A 19689-nucleotide genomic window follows, 5' to 3' on the forward strand; every position below is an offset into this window, starting at 1 on the left:
CTTCTTTTACAACTGTGTGCAGTTTCCTGCGCAGAGCGCTGCCAACGCTCATTGAGCGGATCTCTGTTTACACAAAATAGCATGTAATCCAAAGCCACCACTACTTCCTGGTTGATGGATGACCTCTGGTCGTCTAACAAAAGAGCAGTGCAAACTCCTCATCTATTTCTTCCACATTTCCTGGTGAACTTCCCAGAACTGTGCTGCACTGTGGTGGTTCTAAAGTCAACTGGGTAAAATATGCATTCTGAGAAATCTCGGATGCTGCCATTACCTGAAGGGGATTTGCTCCCTGTCATGCTAATGTGAACACAAGACCGTGATCATTGTGTATTGTCAATATTATGGAACTCCGTGAAAATGGTAGAGCATAGGGATAGCTCCTCTGTAGGCTGATTTAAGCAGGACTTAGTTCTACAACTCAGAAAATGATTCTAACAGAATTCATGTCAGTATCTCCAGATACCAGTGTATTTTGAAACTATATCCTCCCTCCTGCTGTCTTGCATAATAACCCTCAAAGGGTATTTTCCCCCAGTGAGCTTGTTGAATAATTGTGCCCCTTCAAATATTATTTTTGGCACTAAAACAATGACTTATATAGGTGACTGAATTTTCCAGAATTGAGGGACATATGGCTACCCCTCTACCATAATGTCTAATTGCCTAAATTGTATTTCATAAGACTAAGCAGAATGAAAAAATGTGGGCCTAAAGAAGTATAATAAATACTTTCAATTGCATATAATCCAGCTGAATTATAATGATCACCTTATATATTTTTTCAAGATAACATAAATGTAATACCTCTTCGTGACAACTCAGCCTGGTAAAAAGCAGAAGGAAGCGTAAAGGATCTCCCCAAATGAGACTCAAAAGTTTAAAAATTGTATCTACAGCAACCCCCATGCCTCATCAAAACGTAGTGCTGCAGAGGACAGAAATGATTGGTAATTAATGACTCAAGCCTTTTATGTGATATTAATCCCTTACTATTTGCTAGGTTTCGGTGGTTGCATGAAGGATGTTAAATTTGCACGGGGTGCTGTCGTTAACTTGGCATCTGTGTCCAGCAGTGCTGTCAGAGTCAATCTGGATGGATGCCTATCAACTGACAGCGATGTTAACTGCAGGGGAAATGACTCCATCCTGGTTTACCGGGGAAAAGAGCAGAGTGTTTACGAGAGTGGTCTCCAGCCTTTTACAGGTAATGTGGAGGTGCTCTAAATTAAATGTTACATGTCTCCCACTTGTCGCCTCTTCCCTCCCTGCCAGCCCACTGCTAGTCTATATGAGTAATATTTTAATCTTTCTGCTGCTTATTTCCACTTAAGAATACCTGTATCGAGTGGTAGCCTCACACGAAGGAGGTTCTGTATACAGCGATTGGAGTCGGGCCCGCACACCAGGAGCAGGTAAATCTTATTTCTCTTAAAATGTCTATGTGCACACACATGCCCATGTATGTGCATACATATTCATGCATGTAGGAAAAAGAAAAGACTATAGTACCTTGAAGCAAGCAGAGTGTCTGTAATCTTATGGCAGAGCATGCCTTGGTTTGCAAATGTCAGTGGGTAAAATGCTTAGGAGGTTACAGTTAATGGTTAAAATGCTTAGTAGGTTGGTGTTTTGACTTCTCAGTTATTCATAAGGGTTCACTCAGGCTTGATTCTTTCGTCTTCAAATGCAGAAGGAAGCAGGGTCAAGTTGTCTTAAGGATTTGATAGGCTTGTGTCTATAGGAATATATATATATATATATAAAACCTTTGCAGATTGCATAGGACCCAAGAAGCTAATGTCAGGATTGATTACCATTGGGTGGGGGTGGCACCTTCTAGCCTGTCTCCCACAGAGGGTACATTTGAAACCTGTACCCTGGTTGGAAGCAGATGTGTCTTTTATGGCATCATGGCAGATGTTTGCCATGGTGGTGACTATTAGGATCTTAGAATGACTCCCCCAGGATAGAAATTGCTGATTGGTCTAAATTTCTTGAATTGGAGGGGTGGGGGGGGAAGACCATGAGATAGACTATATTAGATTGAATCTCAGACAACTGATATTATAAGTGCTCTGTACTTCTCACAGTGACCACAACATCTTTTTACATGATACCCTCACAAGAAGCCATTCATCTTGAGAAGTTTTGCGAATCAGTAGCCTTTTGCCATTTGGAGTCAAACATTGGTCAGAGTCAAATACATATCGTAGGACTATCATTTATGTCTCTTGAAGGCAATTTACCCTTAGCAGGTCACTTATCTAAAGGTGTGTTTTTCACCAAGATACCCTCTCATACTTACTATTAACCAGGGGCTACTAACACAGACAACTTTTGAGAAATCTTAATCTAAGATAACTAAACACAGAGATGGGCCGCTAAGAATGGCTTTTCAAAGCTCTTTGCCTACAGATTTTCCAGAAGTGGACAAACTGACGCTTTCCAAGGATGTTTTAAATTGTCATCTATTTACAGAGACAATGAACCGAACGGTCCCTTAAAATCCTTTTCAACTTCAGAACTTGGAAAATGCTGTGATATAAAATATTCATTTGTCACTGGCACATCCTCTGCCCCTATTTCACCTCCTCGACTTGATTAACAAATACCCTCTAAAGCTTGCTTTTAGTCTAAGTCAGCAATGTAAATAGGTGTCTGGAAAGTGCATTGCTTCCCTAGCTAAAGAGTGCCCGTTTTGAGTACCACCGAGAAAGTATGCAAATAGAGCCCTGAATTTATAGCAATGATCTGACCACAAAGTCTTATGCCATAAATTCATATTTACAATCTGACCACAACACTGAGCAGCTACATGCTCCCAAGGGTGGGAGAATAATTGCACTATTTAATTATTTTTGAGTCAGTTTTGCTCTGTCCCTTATGAGAAGGCCATCTGTTAGACGGCACTGTACTTTGCCCTGTACCACATTTCAGAACTAATAAAATCAACATCACTCCCGTTGTCCCTTTGCTTGCATCTTGATTGCGTGGCCTGTGGGCTTTCCATAGGCGCCCGTGGTGTTTTAACAGCGCAGACAGTGGTTCTCGGCCTCTGGACGTCTCCCCCCACTCTGTGTTCACTTTGTTTCCCTTGAAGCTGTCCTATTTTATTGGTCTGAACAGTAAAGTCAGAGAAGGAGGATATTTGATGTGGGAAAACCAGAGTGATCCTCCATCGACAGGGCTCAGGAGTCCACGGGCAGCGAGAGCCGGCCTCTCATCCATCATCCTGCCATGGAGTTCCTTGGGTTTTTCTCAGTGTTCCCAGAGCAGTCGGCTGTGATGAAGTTGTTACTGATCAGAACGGTGGAAATATCTAATAAATAGTTAAAGGTTATGGATTTTTAAAATTAGGGGACTCAGCTTGTGAGTGAGGTTTTGCGATTCCTTTAAACTTCCTCATTCTGTGTTATTTCTGAGCTGCTCTGAAGAGAGTATCTCTGAAAGTGATTTTGTATGATCTCAAGGGCGCCAGTTACTCTACCCCCTGAAATGCAATTAGGAATGTATCCTGTATATCATATCTGGGAGAACTTCGCTTTTTCGAAATTAATTTGAAAAAACAATTGAATTTGGAAAATTAGATCAGACGTTCAAGTACAATCCAATCACATTTGTGATATTTTTTGGCTAATACACTGAAGATATAAAAGTGTCAAACCACTATGTATAATAACAGTCTAATTATCTCGCTTCAAAGGGGTACATCATTATATTGTTTGAACTTGTTATCTGCCTACCATCCACCTCCTCCTTTATGAGTGATGTTTAAAACATGTCTGGTACATTAAATGTTTTTGGAAAACCTGGACTAGACTTGAAAGAACGTTATGTCGATGGAGTTTTGATGGTTTTGAAATATCGCTTAAACTGAATGGCTCAAGATGTGCAGTCATATTAAATCAATGCTGAAAAGTTACAACTCTAATAAATTGTATTTATGCTAATGGTTGAGTCTGATTTACTGCGGCCATTAAAAGTGAAGAATAGGAGCAAGAGTCTTCTGAGAACGGCCATTTTCCCTGTTTTCTCTTTTATTCTTTCACAGCTCCACAAAGTGTGCCAACTCCCTCAAGAGTCCGCAGCGTAAACGGATATAGCATTGAGGTGACCTGGGACGAACCCGTTGTGGTGAGAGGAGTAATTGAGAAGTACGTTCTGCGAGCCTACAGTGAGGATGACCCCCATTCACCCCGTAGGCCCTCAGCCACGTCTGAGCTTTTCAATACCAGCACCCTCACAGGTAAAGGTGATTCCTCAAGGAGCAGACTGTATTCATATATTTTTTTTTGTTTTGATTCTAAATGAAAACATTCTTTAAGGTTTTTTTTTTTTTTTTTTTTTTTCAAAAATGAGCTATTCCTATATTTTTGCCTGGTTAAAAACAGCAAGAGCCATCTTGATATAAGAGATGGAAGCTTATATCTGCCTAGGAGGAAGAGGATGATTCTATAACGTTAATGGGCTCTTATGGAGAGCTTTATCACAAGGTTGAGACCCTCTCTTTCCCAAAAGATAAGGGGACAGGTTGCCCTAGCCCTTAAACACCCCATATGCCTCATATCGGAGTCCTAGGTATACCCTACAGGACCAGCTTACCCATTTCACCATGCAAAAATGTACTCTTTGGGACTAGCCCAAGTTCATAGCACCATTATTTATTGGAAAATTGTTGATTAAACCTAATTATGTCCAAGGTTGGGGAGTATGAGAGCACCAGCAGTTTGACTGGCAACCCAGTGAATCAATTTCTCACAGGGCGCCATGCCATGCAGAACGATTGCAGGGCAATGTGCTCATACACATTGCACGTGTGTCCCATACTCAAACATGTGCACATGTAGTAAGACAGCAGTTTTCAGCTTCATGAAATGTTAAAGCACATTTAAATGCAGAGTCAGATTTATTAAGCCTTTGACCAAAAAAAGTAAAATGCATCAACAAATTTGATAGAAAAAAAATTTTCCTGTCAAAGAATTTTATAACTTGAAAAACTATATGGATGTTATTACCTTTTGATGTCTGTTGGTCAACGCCATCTAGTCTTTTCATCCTTCTTTAGATTCCTTAGAAACTACCACCCAAATCTATAACCAATTAAACAAAATTTCCCATCTTCCAGTTCCTTCTTCCCTATTTTACCCACCTGATGAAAGCCAACCCGATTAAGCCCATTGTTTGCCTTTGCCCGGGCTGCACATTAGAGCTAAGTGAGCCGGGAAAAAATGAGCAGTTTGTCACTACAAATTCTCAGTCCTCATTTTCAAATGGGCACTCGGTAATGATGCCAACTGTACCGTATTTCTATAATAAGCTCCTTCTCCTATCCTCCTCATTAAATATTTTAGATTTTTCCAAACTATCTAAATGCTAACCTCCCTTCCTCCTCCCACTCAGCTGATGGTCTCACATTAGATCATCTTAGACACCAGAGAAGAAACAGAATCCAACATATAGGATTTCTGTCACTCTCTTACTAGCAAACATATATATTAATTGCATTTTTCTGAGTGATAAGGTTGTTATTAGGGGTGAAATGCATTAATGCTTGCTACGACATTTAAAATTCTTTTTGGCACATTAGAAGTATTTGCCATCATTATTATCTTTAATTTTTACATTTTTTTCTTTTCCTTCCTGTTTGTACAAAGCTTTCATTATTCTATAAAAAATAAAATCTTCAAAAGTCCTCTGGACCTCTGACTCTTCCTGCCTTTTCAGAGATGTGATTGATAGCTTCTCTCCCTCCCGATCATATGTTTTTAAAATATTTTCTTTATTTATGCATGAGAGATACAGAGAAAGGGGCAGAGACATAGGCAGAGGGAGAAGCAGGCTCCCTGCAAGGAGCCTGATGTGGGACTCAATTCCAGAACTCTGGGATCACGACCTGAGCCAAAGACAAATGCTCAACCACTGAGCTACCCAGGTGCCCCCCTCCCAATCATATTTTAATCTCTCTCTCCATGATAATGGTTCACAAGTTATGGCTCTGGGACCAGCATCAATGGCATCACCTGAGACCTCATTGTTAATGCAAATTCTCTAGCCCACCCACACATGTTGGATCAGTAACTATGGAGGCAGAGCTCAGCAATCCTTGTTTTATTTATTTATTTATTTTAAGATTTTTTAAAAGATTTATTTATTTATAACAGAGAGAGAGAGAGAGAGAGAGGCAGAGACACAGGAGGAGGGAGAAGCAGGCTCCATGCAGGGAGACCGATGCGGGACTTGATCACAGGTCTTCAGGATCACACCCTGGGCCGAAGGCAGGCACTAAACCACTGAGCCACCCAGACTGCCCTGTAATCCTTGTTTTATAAGCCCTCCTTATCTGATTCTGATGCATGCCAAAGTTGGGATAACCACTGCCCACATGGATTCTTCCCAGGATCATTCAAACTCTATCCACTCACATTGTTAAACATAAACAAACAGACTTGAACCAATGATTAAAAACCTTCCTTTTATCTAGATTCCTTTCCACCTATGGCTCCCTCTCTCCTCTTCCCAAACTTGCTTCTAGCAAGAATATTTGTGGATGTTGCTCCCATTTCTTCACTTTATGGGACTTCTGGGCACTTCCCTATTTACCTATATAAAGACCACTACAGTCTTGATCTTGACTGCTCAACATCATTAGGCATAGTAAACTACTCATTGTTTCTTGAAATATTTCTTTGCTTCAATGACCCTGCTGTTCACCTCCCAGTTCTCAGCCCCTTGATTTGGTTTCCTTTCCTTATCTTTCTGAAGCTTGACTCTACATTTTGGAGAACCTCAGAGTTTAGACCTGGAATCTTTCACTCTCTTTCTGTTTTTCTACAGTCTTATTCCAGGAACCTCATCAATTCCCAGCATCAAATACCATATAGATGGTACTGACTCCTCAGTCCACATCCCACCTAGATCTCCAAATGTCTGTATTCAATGGGCATTTGGAAAGATGGACATTTCTAACAGACGTCTCATAATCTCTGACCATATCCAATCTCATAATCTGAACTGACCATATCCAAACCTGAACTCCTGTTCTCCTGCATAACCAGTGTCAATAAATGACACCTGCAGACATCCAGCTAATCAAGCTTGAGAATTTTGTTCAACTTTTCACATTCTCTTCATGCCTCATATCCATGTTTATTGACCGATTTTCCAAATTATGTGTTAAATTCAGCTATCTCTCCCCATATCTACTGTCAAGCCAAACCACTCCAATCTCTCACCTAGACAACTGTGATCCTCTTTCCCACTAACCTCGCTGTAAGTCCATTCCAGAAAGCAACCAGACATCGTGCTTTCTCTTCAGAATCCTTCAGTTGTTTTCCACTGTCTCTGTCCAAATCTCGGTTTGTCTTAGCGTCTCATCATTTTCTGGACTTCCAACTTTTGCTTTTATAATTAATATGATTTTTTTAAAGTCTCTATATAAATCTTTGAAGGAATTCTCAATAATAATGGTAAGATGAATATCTCAAAATGGAACAACTGAGTCAAAGCCTTTTAAAACATTATACACTCTTGGACTTTGAAGTCAAGCAGACATTGATACAAAACTTGGCTATCTCACGTCCCTGAATTTGGGGAACTTATGTGTCCTCTTGGACCTTTCTTTAATGTCTTAACCTATGAAAGAGATAATAATATTTATCTTGGGAGAATATTAAAAATATTAAGTGTTATGATATTCTAGCTATAATGCTTTTTAGCTTTGGAAACTTGTACAAATCAGTTAACACCTGTGTGTTTCTGATTCCCTACAGATCAATGGGAATGAAATAACTACCTACTTTGTAGCTTAGCTGTCAGGATCAAATGAATCTGTGTATATGTAAAGAACACACAACAGCATTTGATACATGGATTGCAGTGTATAAATGTTAGCTATCAGGTATTTTTAAGGTGTGTGGCACAATGCTTAACATATAATAATTTCTCAACAAAGGATAATGATTTGTATACTACCAAATTATATGCCAAAAGGCTGTACAAAATATACTTACCGGAGTAAGCACAATACAAGAGGGTACATTTCATTTCATCTCAGCTGAACAAGTTTTAGAGTTTAAAAACAACTTTGTGGGATCCCTGGGTGGCGCAGCGGTTTGGCGCCTGCCTTTGGCCCAGGGCACGATCCTGGAGACCCGGGATCGAATCCCACATCAGGCTCCCGGTGCATGGAGCCTGCTTCTCCCTCTGCCTGTGTCTCTGCCTCTCTCTCTCTCTCTGTGACTATCATAAAAAAAAAAAAAAAAAAAACAACTTTGTAATTTCTCAAAATATAGCAGAATATGGTTTTGATTTGGCTTGATTACTAGAGACATTAAGTATTTTCAGTATTTACTGGTCATTTGTATTTCTTTTATGACATTCCTAGCAAGTTTCATTGTCAATTTTTCTATTGGAAGACTCGTATTTTTCTCATTGATTTAAAATATCTCTTTACATATGAAGAATATTATACTTATGTTTGCATTATATGTTGCAACCCTCATTTCTCATTTTTCTTTTCTTTTTATTTTAATTTTATTAAAAAAAGTTTTCTGTAGTTAACATAGTATTTCAAAATTTTTCTGTTAATTTTCTATGAGCGATTTGAAAATATCTCCATTCAGGGTAGACTAATATTTGTTTTTATTGGATATGCCCTATTGATAATATATAATGCATATTCTCTGAATTAGTAATTCTAAATTTGAAGTTAAATCATATCAGAAAGAGGGGACAGAGAGGCTTTACAAATTATACTAGCCTCTCCTAAGATTCTGAAGGATATTCCTATGGAGGGAAATAACCCCCTAGAATGAAAACCAGTACAATATATTTATTATTGGATATTACTATAGGTCCTATCAATCATGTGAATGTGTATGAGAAAATAAAATTAGAGAACTATTGACCAATTATTATTTATTTTTAAATACCCAATCTGTATTGAAACTAAGGAAAAGTCTCAACTACTAATGTAATTTTATTAATTTCTCTTTTGGAAACTTGCTTTTTCAGTGTATTTTCCTTTTTCTTATTACTTTACATTCATTATTCATATTTTTAATGTTCAAAATCATTTTAGGTATATCTCTATAAATAGAATCTCATTTGATTTAGTTTTCTCTTCAATTTGAAATTGAATTGGCAGTTTAACTTATATTTATTTTTATAATTTATATAACTGCCCTTATTTCTACCATCATATTTCATACTTTCCACTTTTGTTATTTTTAATACTTTTAAAAACTATTCTTTTATTTTTTTATTCTTGCCTGTGTGGACTACGAATTCTTTAACTGCTTTCTTTCAAGGGGTTTGAAAATCCACAGACACAGACATATGTAGGAGGTAATCTTAAAGATTATGGAGCATTTAACGGTAAAGAGAAAGTAATACTAGAAAATGTGGTGGGAGTAAGGAAGTGAAGCCAGAGAGCTGGATTTGCTGGAGATGTGAGGGGTGTGGTGATTGCATAGTGGAAGCTGCTTTGCGATTTGGTTGAGATAACAGGGTACTGAGAGAGGAACATAAGCAAAGTAGATCACAACCAATTTTGTAATTGACCTTAAATTAATCCCCCTTTTAGCATTTCTGAAGTGACTTTGATGAGATTTTATTGTTTACTTTTGGTTGTTAAAATGGCTTTTTTTTTTTTTTTTTTTTTTTGAGGCAATGTCAATACTGGATCCACAAGGTAATTTAGCTGTATTGGTTTACATAGGGTTCTTAACCAATTAAGTTATTATAAAATGTGTTGGTGTCTTTTCATGTATTTCTTTCTGTTATAGAGCAAGCTCTTTTATTCTTCAGACTTGGGTCCTTCCTTGGCTTGGAAAGTTTGCTGTTGTATATATCATTGTTTCTTCTGGTAAGAAAGAGCAGTTTTCAACATTATCTATTTTTTCCCAGTTTGCTCTATTTTTGTGGTCCAATACACAGCTTGCAGAGTCCAGTCAGTAAGGTTCAAATTCCAGCTATGTCACTTGTTAGCTGATGATAGCTGATGATGATCCCAGGCACGTTGAAAAACATATCCCTATATAAGAATCCCATGTTCTTACCTATAAACTGAATGTAAAAACCTGTTGTGGAATTGTGAATATAAAAAAAATGAATTGTCTGTATGGAATATTTTGCTCAGAAACAGGCACATAGTGAGTGTTCAACGAATTAATTCTTATAATTCTAGGTATGACTTAGTAATTCATTCCCTTTTCATTTTCTGATTTTTCATGATTGATTCTGCTCTTTGAACTTTCTAAGGTGATTTTTAAATTTTTCTATTTCAATCTTTTCTATGGTTTGCATTTGTTCCTCATTTCATCCAATTCACCTGGATTTCTGCCTACCTCCCAGTATTCTCAATTTTTCATCCCTGTCTTTTACCACTTACCTTCCATCTCTGGCGTCATGGACTCCAAGTTCTTTTAGATCATATTAATAGCATGAAACTGAGGATTTAAAAATTTTACAGGTTTCCTGAATTCAGTCTCCCCCAGAGCATAATAGTCTGTATGTACTTGGAGTTCTATGCTCTCTTCCTTTTGAGTCACAGATATTCTTCTCGTTGGCCAAATGCATCCTCAGCTCCCACGTCCATAGTTCATTTGCTCCATCCCTAAATTTACCTTCAGCTTCAGTGTTCACTCAGGACAATTAAATAATTTTCAAATCACCTGACTAGGCATTTGGTTTCTGTTGATAAAAAACCTTCACTGGGATCATGCCAGGTCAGTTGTGGTAAAAATTGCAGTAGACTCACAGCAATATATGAATCTCAACACCTTTCTCCCCAGTGTTTGGTGAATGAGGAGTTCTGAGAAGCTGTGGGCATTCTGTGCCCAGCTGCGGGTTCAGTTTGCCCTGGGCTCTTACTCTAGTAGTCCATTTGTGTTTGCCTGGACTCCTTCCAGCTATTTCTAAATCTTTGGTCATTTCATTGGTATTCTTGTAAGGCTGTGGTTCTGAACCATGAGTGCACACTGAACTACCTAGGGAGCTTTAACAAAATCCTGATGCCTAGGCTCCACCTACAAAGTGTCTGATTTTTTAGTTTAGAATGCAGCCTGGGCATCTATATCTTTAGTGTCTGCAGAAAATTCTGTTGTACAGCCAGCAATGGGAAACACGGTTGAAGGGAGGCGTTTGACACTGTGAGCAAGTCTCAGTTTTACCCAGAAATGCTTATAGCCACTTTCACCTCCCACCTGAAACTTGAAAACGTAGGACAAAAAAGGATAAATATCTATATAAAAATGATAAAATATGAAAATGAAGTAGATAAAATTAGCAAAGGAAAATCATGGGACAACAAAAATTGAGTGCCTGAGTATTGGGAGGAAGTAGAAAATTATGATCACACAAAATGCAGAAAGCAAAAGGGAAAAAAATGAATATTAACTAAGCAGCAGAAGAATAGAATAGTGGGGCACAGTATTTACCATTCATGAATTTGGCTACCGGTGGATTAAATGAGATAAATCCCAGTAGCAGTGGAGAGTCCAAGGGTTAACAGCCCCGCTCAGGAGCAAATGGGCCCCTTTGGGCTGCAGGGTCTGGATTCTGTGCCCTCTCAAGGCCAGGGTTCAGAGCGGGGAGTTCTTGAAAGTTCATTTCCTCAGCTGGAGCCTCAGGGTAGAAAGCCCTGCAGTTATCACTCCAGTGTATCTTTAGACTTGTTGCAAAGGGCTCCAATTAACTCTGGTAGCCTTTGCTGATTTTCCCTCCAGCCCTGTTAACATGCGAAGTTGCTTCCCAGAGAGACAGTCCTGGCATTTCCCTTCAAACCAAGGGCTGCTCAGAAAGTGACTTCACAATTTGATTTGAAATTATGTCAAGAATGAGTGGATTCAAGAATTTGCACATATGCAATATTTTTTTCCCTTAAGATATTAAACATATAAACTTATCTGCATAATTGGGATAGAATTTGGCATAGTGCTAGGGCTATAATTGGTACACAAAAAATATTTTCTCAGTTTCATTGTTGCATTGAGCTAAAGCCAAATAGTTATATATTCCTTGTTTATAATGATAAATAATGATAATTAATTATATTTATTATTCACTGTAGTTGAGCAGAAGAACCGATAACCTCTCAGATTACCCAAATGAGTCTAAATTTATGTAGAAAAATAAATGAAAGACATTTTAATTTATAATGCAACTCATATTATAGCTTTTGTACTAAAATTGGTTCAGTCCTCATATACAATAGACTCTAATCTTCTACTTAAAGAAATTGGGTTGCATACTAAAGATCTGCTTTTCGTTTTTCTTTCTCTTCTGTATCTTGGTAGTAAAAACGAGTGATTCTTAACTCTTTTGGTCATAAAGTGATTTCTGGGTTGCTTATAAGATACAGATTCTTGGGTCTCCTACACAAGAGTCTGTATACTTGAGCTAGGCTTTGTAAATCTGCATTACCATCAACTGGAGTGTTCCAATTGATTCTCTTGAAGAAGGTCTGGGGATTATATATTTAGGAACATGAAACAAGGAGGGAGAATGGTCAGCTGAGAAGATATCATTTTTCACCTGCTGGGCTTGAATTTATCCCTGCTTTGTTTTCTCCTGCCTCTTGTACCAGGTGTGTTAGCTTTGCAGGCAGAATAATGCTGAGGGTGAATGGAGAAATAGAGGCAGAGTTAGAGGGCCTCTGATCCTCTGAAACTTAGGGGCAGTACCTCTGAATGTTGCCCAAGGAAAAGAAATGAGAATTACAAGAGATCTTGGTAAAATCCAGTCTGATTCAGTTGATATAGAGATGGTGTGAAATTCTGAGTTTCTAGCAAGGCCACCCCCTATCACCATCCCCAGGTGTCCAGTAGAAAGGCACAGAGCTCACTATTTATATAAGAAACAGGAAAACAGATCAACAACAAGTTCTAAATTTCAGGATGCCCATGGGGTTTAGTGAAAAAAAGATCCCAATGCAAGTCAGCGTAGGAAATATAATTGTAACCTTATAGTAGAATCTAGTCTACATGTACTTAAGTTACAAACATTTCACTACAGATGAAAAACAAAACCTTTTAAAATAATGTCACAGGCAAAGGATGCTATCCAATCCTGAAATTGCCAGTATCTGTTATCCGGGAAGAATGTGCAAATAATTTTAGGGTTTTCCCAATCATTGACAAAAAAAGTAAAACTCATTGTTGGGGTCCCTACACAAAGAATGAAGACCCAAGAGCCCTAGGGAATCCTTGATTAATGAAAAGTTAGAGGCATACACAAAACCAAATGCACTGTACTTTATGGACCATACAAGGAGCTGTCAAGGAGAATTTAAATCATAAGCGATTTTGCCTTATGCCTGACTTTGGAACTTAACCCCAGCCATTGGTCCTTCAATAAGGGTGATGCTACTCTTTCTGTGGTTGTGCATGAATGTATATGTATATGCACACATTCGTATATGTTATATATATATATAAGTTTATATAATATAAACCATTATAGTTATCTGAGAATCTGAGAAACCTGCAGAGAAATGATTGTAATAAAAGCTTCAGGGCACCTGGGTGGCTCAGTGGGTTAAACATCTGCCTTCGGCTCAGATCATGATCCCAGGGTCTGGGATTGAGCCCCGCATCCAGCTCCCTGCTTAGTGGGGAGTCTGCTTCTCCTTCTTCCTTTTCTGCTCCCTCTGCTTATGCTCTCTTGTACTCTCTCTGTCTCTTTAATCAATCAATTAATTAATTAGTTAAATCTTAAAAAGAAAAAAAACTTCAATGTTTCTTTTTCTATTCAGCTAGGAACTCTTACTTCAAAACTGTTAAGACTGCCTATGGATGTGCTTTGTGCACACGTGTTATTTTGTTATTTTTTCATTAGACAATAAGCTCCCCAGGTCAAGTATCATATTTTATGTTTAAGTCTTGCTTGGTATCTTGCTCAAGGTAGACGATCAGTACATTTTTCTTAACTGATGAAGAATTAGACAAATGAACAAATGCAACTTTCTGCTACCACTTCTGTAGTTAATGAAATGTTAATGTTGTTTTATCCTGTCGAGTGGAGTATTGAACTAGTGGTTCTTACTAAAGTCTCATCAGTGCGGTAGTTCTCTAATTTTATGTAATAATATACAGAATTATCACAAGTTAAACATATATTTGGAACTTAAAATACATATTCCCGATGGAGAAAAAACTGTTGGTAGAGTAAATAGAATTTAAAAATTAGTTCCCAAACTTATACCTCATAATGGAACTCAAGTGCTATAATTTGCAATTAAAAATAATGGAAGCCTGTATTACTATAATGCTGATAATTACACAGAACAGAAAATATTCATTTATTAAAAACAAAAGCATTATCTACTCCATTCTAAGCTAGCACTATTTCCTACCTTTACAATATGCTTTTATTATTGTTTTTTCTTAATATTCTTTGTTGTGCTAAACTACAAATACCAAGGAAGCTGCTTTTATCTGTCACAATGTGGTCTCTAAAGTAGAATATTATATTTTTTTAAAAATCAAAGGTTTTATGGGGAAAGATAATAAAGATGAGTTTTCATTTTTATTTAATTTCACTGAAAGGATCCAAATAACAGTGACTTAGACAAGATTAACTTTTTATTTTTTCTGGTAATAGGTGTCCACAGTCAATGTAGGGATGTTCACAGGGACCCATACACTTCCATCTTTTTGTTATGCCATCCTAGGGACTGGACTGCTGCCTCATGGCCCAAGGTGGCTGCATGAGCTTCAGCAATCCAGTCTGCTTTCCATCCAGCAGGCAGGAAGGAGGGATGGTTCAAAAAGGATATGCACATTCACTTCAAAGACATACTTCAGAAATTATTCCTCCACTCTGTATACTTGTGTGTGTACTGGTATAGTCATGTGACTATGAATTTAAGTCTATGAATTTAAAAAGTCTGTGAACTAAGTTCATAGTCACATGGGGATAGTAGTTAGCTGCTAAGAAATGTTGTCCTTATTCAAAATGGCCACTTGTCCAGCTATCTTTGTATTTTACTTTAGAAGGAAAGGAAAATATGTAATAAGAGGGTACTTAGTGGTCTCTGCCACAACAGGCAAACTTCAAAATCCATTTTGATGGTATTCTTAAAGGATTCTTAAAACTTTAAAAATCCATTTTGATGGTATTCTTAAAAGATGGATTTTGAGGAAGTCTTTGCCATTTTTATAGTACCTCATAAATTAATGTTCCATATTTGTAGTTTATTACAAACTATTTCTTTAAATGCAAATCTTGAAAGAAATGGTCTGAAAAAATTCACAGGACAAAAATATGGCCTATGACATAAATAGTAAAAATAGAAATGATGTAATGTTCTTGCTTAGCTAATGTAGAAGAATTTCATTAGGTAATGCAGTGTTGATGAGTTAATAGCTTTGTCTAACTCTCCTGAATACATAATGTGCCTGAACTACTTGCACATTGTGAAATCTTCAAAGAGACCTTTTTACAAGTTATTCATTTTCTTTTATGAAGTAAGAATCTGCACTGCAGGATGCGGATTTCTTATTGGTAACATGTACCATGCTTAAAAATGATGGCGACATATAAATTTTGCTGCATGGTGATAATCAGCTAGCCATGTCATGATACCACAGTAGTTGATAGAAATAGTTCAAGGTTACCGATCAGATTTAATAAAGAAAAAGAACAGTCACCCCCAATTTTTCTGTTTTCTAACTTCTGACCATTTTATATTCATACTGCATTTAGAACTAATCACTTTTTTAGGTGTGTGTGTGTGTGTGTGTGTGTATCTCCATGTCTCATGTTGTACTCAAAAGCACACATGTACACACGTGCATCCGTACAAGAAATCTTATGAATCAGTTGTTCTTATAAGGGAATATTATAGACATACACACTTGCTCATTTGGGGGGATGAGTATGCTACTTCTTGTTTAAACACAGTAGGATTTAGCAATGCATTTGAACCTTTTAACAAATTTTAAGGTGTAATTTTAAGTAATCTGCTACAAAAAGTGTGCTGTTCTTTTTAGGGACATTATTTCAACCCTTTTTTAAAATCTTGTAGAACAAAGGTTTTGGTCAAATAGCAAGAAGGATAATCTTGGAGGCAGAAGACAGAGGTTCTGATCTCAGCTCTGCTGTTGGACTTGAGCAACCCTTTCTACCCTTTCTACACTCTGCCCTACAGCAGCCCTGTCCGAGCAATGGGATAATAGTAGGGGACCTAGGGCTCCCATCTATAAGCAATGACTTTCATTTCTCTTTTCTTTTCCCCCTGTCTCGTTGCCTGCCTCCCTAGTTATCTGAGTCCAGTATTTTCTTGGAGAGTCCTAAGAATTCCCAGTGTTGGCCCCTGAGGTCAGATGAAGAGCTAACATGAGTGGATGGCTTCAAACCTATTGTGGAATTAAAATGAAAATGACAGAACCTATAGTTCTTTCCATAAAGGCATTGATTAAACATTTGAGGCTAGATGTAAGTCTGCTGGAAGAATCTTAACTGGGTAACAGTTTGAGGTCAATTAAAATCCCTGTGTAAACCATTCTCAAAGACTAGGATTAGATCCTATATTTCATAAAGAAAATAAAAGAATAAAATTTCTTTCCTATTTGGAAGCATCAAAATCTGTTTAGTTTTTTGATCCAAGGTACATGATTTTCTAATCCCGACTAGAAGTTTGAAACAAGATCAGAAAGGCCATTTGAAAGAAATTAAATGTAAAAAAAAAAATGGTTTACAGTTTTTAAGGGATTACCTTAGGTTTGGGGTAAGGATGTTTACTGTTCCACTTTTTGGTTCATAGGAAAATTGACTTTCATTTGACAATTATTAGAGATCCTTATTTTCATTTCAAATATTACCGGAAAATGCAACAACAAATTGCCACCTTTGCAGGCTATTAAGAACCAGAGGAGAAGCATCCTGGGTGTGTTTCCAGATCTCTGTTAGACCATTAAATTTTCATCCATATTTAACAAATGTCATTATTCAGTTTCATGGGGTCACTGTGTCAAAATGTCTGTGTTAGAACTTTAATTTATTTTCAGAGGTTCCTTTAAGTGGGCAGAAAGCATGGCATGTTGGATTGATTTACTCTCTTTAATTCATGCACTGGGTTGGTTTGCAGCTCAAAACTTATTCTGGAATGTATACTTAAAAATTAGAATTTATCGGCACAGCAGCCGAATCTTACACCAGGACGGTCTCCCTCTCTTCTGCTTTCCTTCCTCTGGCTGGTTTTGTTTTAAAAGGTGGGTTCTTGCATTATGTCTCCAGGTAGCAGTAGCAGCCCTGCCTGTGTGGTATCCCTTACCAGATGGCCCTCTTAATAAATGCCTTGCTCTTGCCCACCCTCACTTTCTTGATCCAAATGTGAAATGCCAGCAAATAAATAAGAGCATTGTACTCTGATGAGTTCTCTTGAGATGAAGAGAAGCCCTGGGGAGAAGAAGCTAGAAACAGCTTTTCTGTTTGCTGGACTGCTCCTAATTACTGGCTAGTAGGGAGAAGACACTGTTTAGATAACATAGAATTTAAAGGGAGAGAGAGGGAGGGAGGGAGGGAGGGAGGGAGGGAGGGAGGGAGGGAGGGAAGGAGGGAGGGGAACAGAGTGAGGGCAAGAGGGAGTGTGTGTATGATTTCAAATGCCTTCGCTGACATGAAAATACTCCTGGATTGTTAGAGTCCATTTGAAATATTGTGCATGATCTTTGTGAGGGGACCACCGACTTTGGTCTCGGGGTAGGCAATTGCTGCGTGCAGATCTCTCTGCCAGACTAAAAGTGCAACAGAAATGAGTGGGTAATGAGAGCAGAGCAGCCAGTTCTTTAATTGAATTAAAAGCTGGGTGACATCAATGCAGACACCTGTCCAATTACAGACAGGGCAAGGTGTTTACCATTGCTGTACAAGCGATTCGAAGATGACAGAAATCTTTCCGCCCACAGATTAACATAATGAAGGAGAACAGATTACAGTGGATGCCGGCCAAACACCTAGGTTGGCAGCTGGGGGTTGGGGGGGGAGGAGTGTGCTCAAGTATGTAAATAGAAATGGGCTTTTTTTTTTTTTTTTTACCTCCTCCAAAGATGTTTGGCCTCAAAAAAGGATGATGCCATTTTGCTTTGTGTCTCAGGCCTGGTTTCCGACCAGAGCATTTATACTTGTCTGCATCTAGTCAGAAGAGTTCATCGTGAAATGGCAACGTCACAGCTGGCTCTTCTTTCATCGTCTTCCTGCTTCTCAGCACACAGAGTTCTGTTAGAGGCTCAAAAGCTTGCACAGGGGATCCCTGGGTGGCTCAGCAGTTTAGCACCTGCTATTGGCCCAGGGTGTGATCCTGGGGTCCCAGGATCAAGTCCCCCCTCAGGCTCCCTGCATGGAGCCTGCTTCTCCCTCTGCCTGTCTCTGTCTCTCTCTCTCTCTCTCTCTCTCTCTCTCATGAATAAATAAATAAAATATTTAAATTAAAAAAAAAAAAGCTTGCACAGCTGGGGTCAGGTCCACAATGACTTTCTCTTAGGTAGGCCGCTGCCTCCAATGACTGAGATTTCTCTTTGGCTCCTTTGAAACTTGAGGCTGGAGCAAAGAAAAGTGTTGGAGCTAATCATCGTTGGTCAAAAGAAACAACATCTGTTATTTGCCCACTCCCTGGACTGGATCGAAAGAGTGGGAGTCTCTTATAGGGAGGGGGACAGCTGAGTGGCTCTGAGCAGATGGAAAGTCTTCGTTTTTCCATCAAGCATCAAAGTGCCAACTTTAGTAAACCATTGTAAGAGCTGCTGGAAAATAGGACACGTAAAGAAGTGAAGGGACATGTCCTTTGCATTCAAGGAGCTCCCCCAAATCATTTTGAGGGACTTTTAAATTTCAAGGTTCTCCTGGATAAGGCTATTGCCCTCTGCTAGGTGGAAATCCTCAGAGCACAGAGTTTGGATTCAGGATGCTTAAATGTTCTACTGTGATGTGCTTTATTCCCGGAAATGAAGTCCCTGTCCCTATTCTTTCAGCTTGGGCTTTCTGCATGCACCAAGGCCCACAGGACTGCAATTCGAAGGGAATAAACTTACTTTACTTCAGGCTCCCTTGGTGTGGCATGTCAGGATTTCTCAATGTTAAGCATTAATGCAAAATGCATTATCGCTTCACAGTGAGAGATCTGGTCCTGCTGGTGCCAATGATTTTAATCTGGTTACCAACACTCCTGTGTTTCATGGGATACTAACACTTTTAAGACATCAATAATGCTTACTTTATGCTTATTGAATGTTTTTTCAGCTCATCCTCTTCCATTATCAAAAGAGACTGGCAGGTTTCCTGACATGGTTGGGACCATTTTCTGATTTCACAGAGTTTTGTGGCTGAAAGGGAATTTGAGAGGTCATCTGGCTGGCCTAGAGGTAGGGGCAGTCTAAAATTCAAAGGAAAAAAAAAAACGCTCTTCTGTGATGTCTCTCAAAGAAGGAGACTCATATCCCAGCCAATCTCAAAATTTCTCACTGTCAGGATGTGCTCTTTTATTATAAATACCCCAGGTGTCATAAAGGGAGATTACCCCACTCTTATTGGGTTTTCTATGGATGCAGAATATATGCCGAATTTTTCTGCCTATGATTCCTTTGCAAATATGTCCAACTATATATTTTTCAGTATTCTTTTTAATATAATACTGAAAAGTACTTTCAATGATTATCCTTTTTCTTGGTCTTTAATTAAACATAGATC

At 38.4% G+C, this 19689-nt stretch overlaps 1 protein-coding gene across 1 annotated transcript in view; it reads left to right on the forward strand.

Annotated features, from left to right (window-relative positions):
• The window catches only part of USH2A (usherin), a 693391-nt gene that overhangs the window by 285322 nt on the left and 388380 nt on the right, over nt 1-19689 (forward strand). The window contains exons 27-29 of the mRNA XM_077886665.1: nt 1004-1207; nt 1335-1415; nt 4055-4249. Coding sequence (XP_077742791.1) covers nt 1004-1207; nt 1335-1415; nt 4055-4249 — 480 coding nt within the window. The remainder of the gene's footprint in view (nt 1-1003; nt 1208-1334; nt 1416-4054; nt 4250-19689) is intronic.

This window comes from Canis aureus, chromosome 38 (assembly GCF_053574225.1).
Source record: "Canis aureus isolate CA01 chromosome 38, VMU_Caureus_v.1.0, whole genome shotgun sequence".
Lineage (NCBI taxonomy): Eukaryota > Metazoa > Chordata > Mammalia > Carnivora > Canidae > Canis > Canis aureus.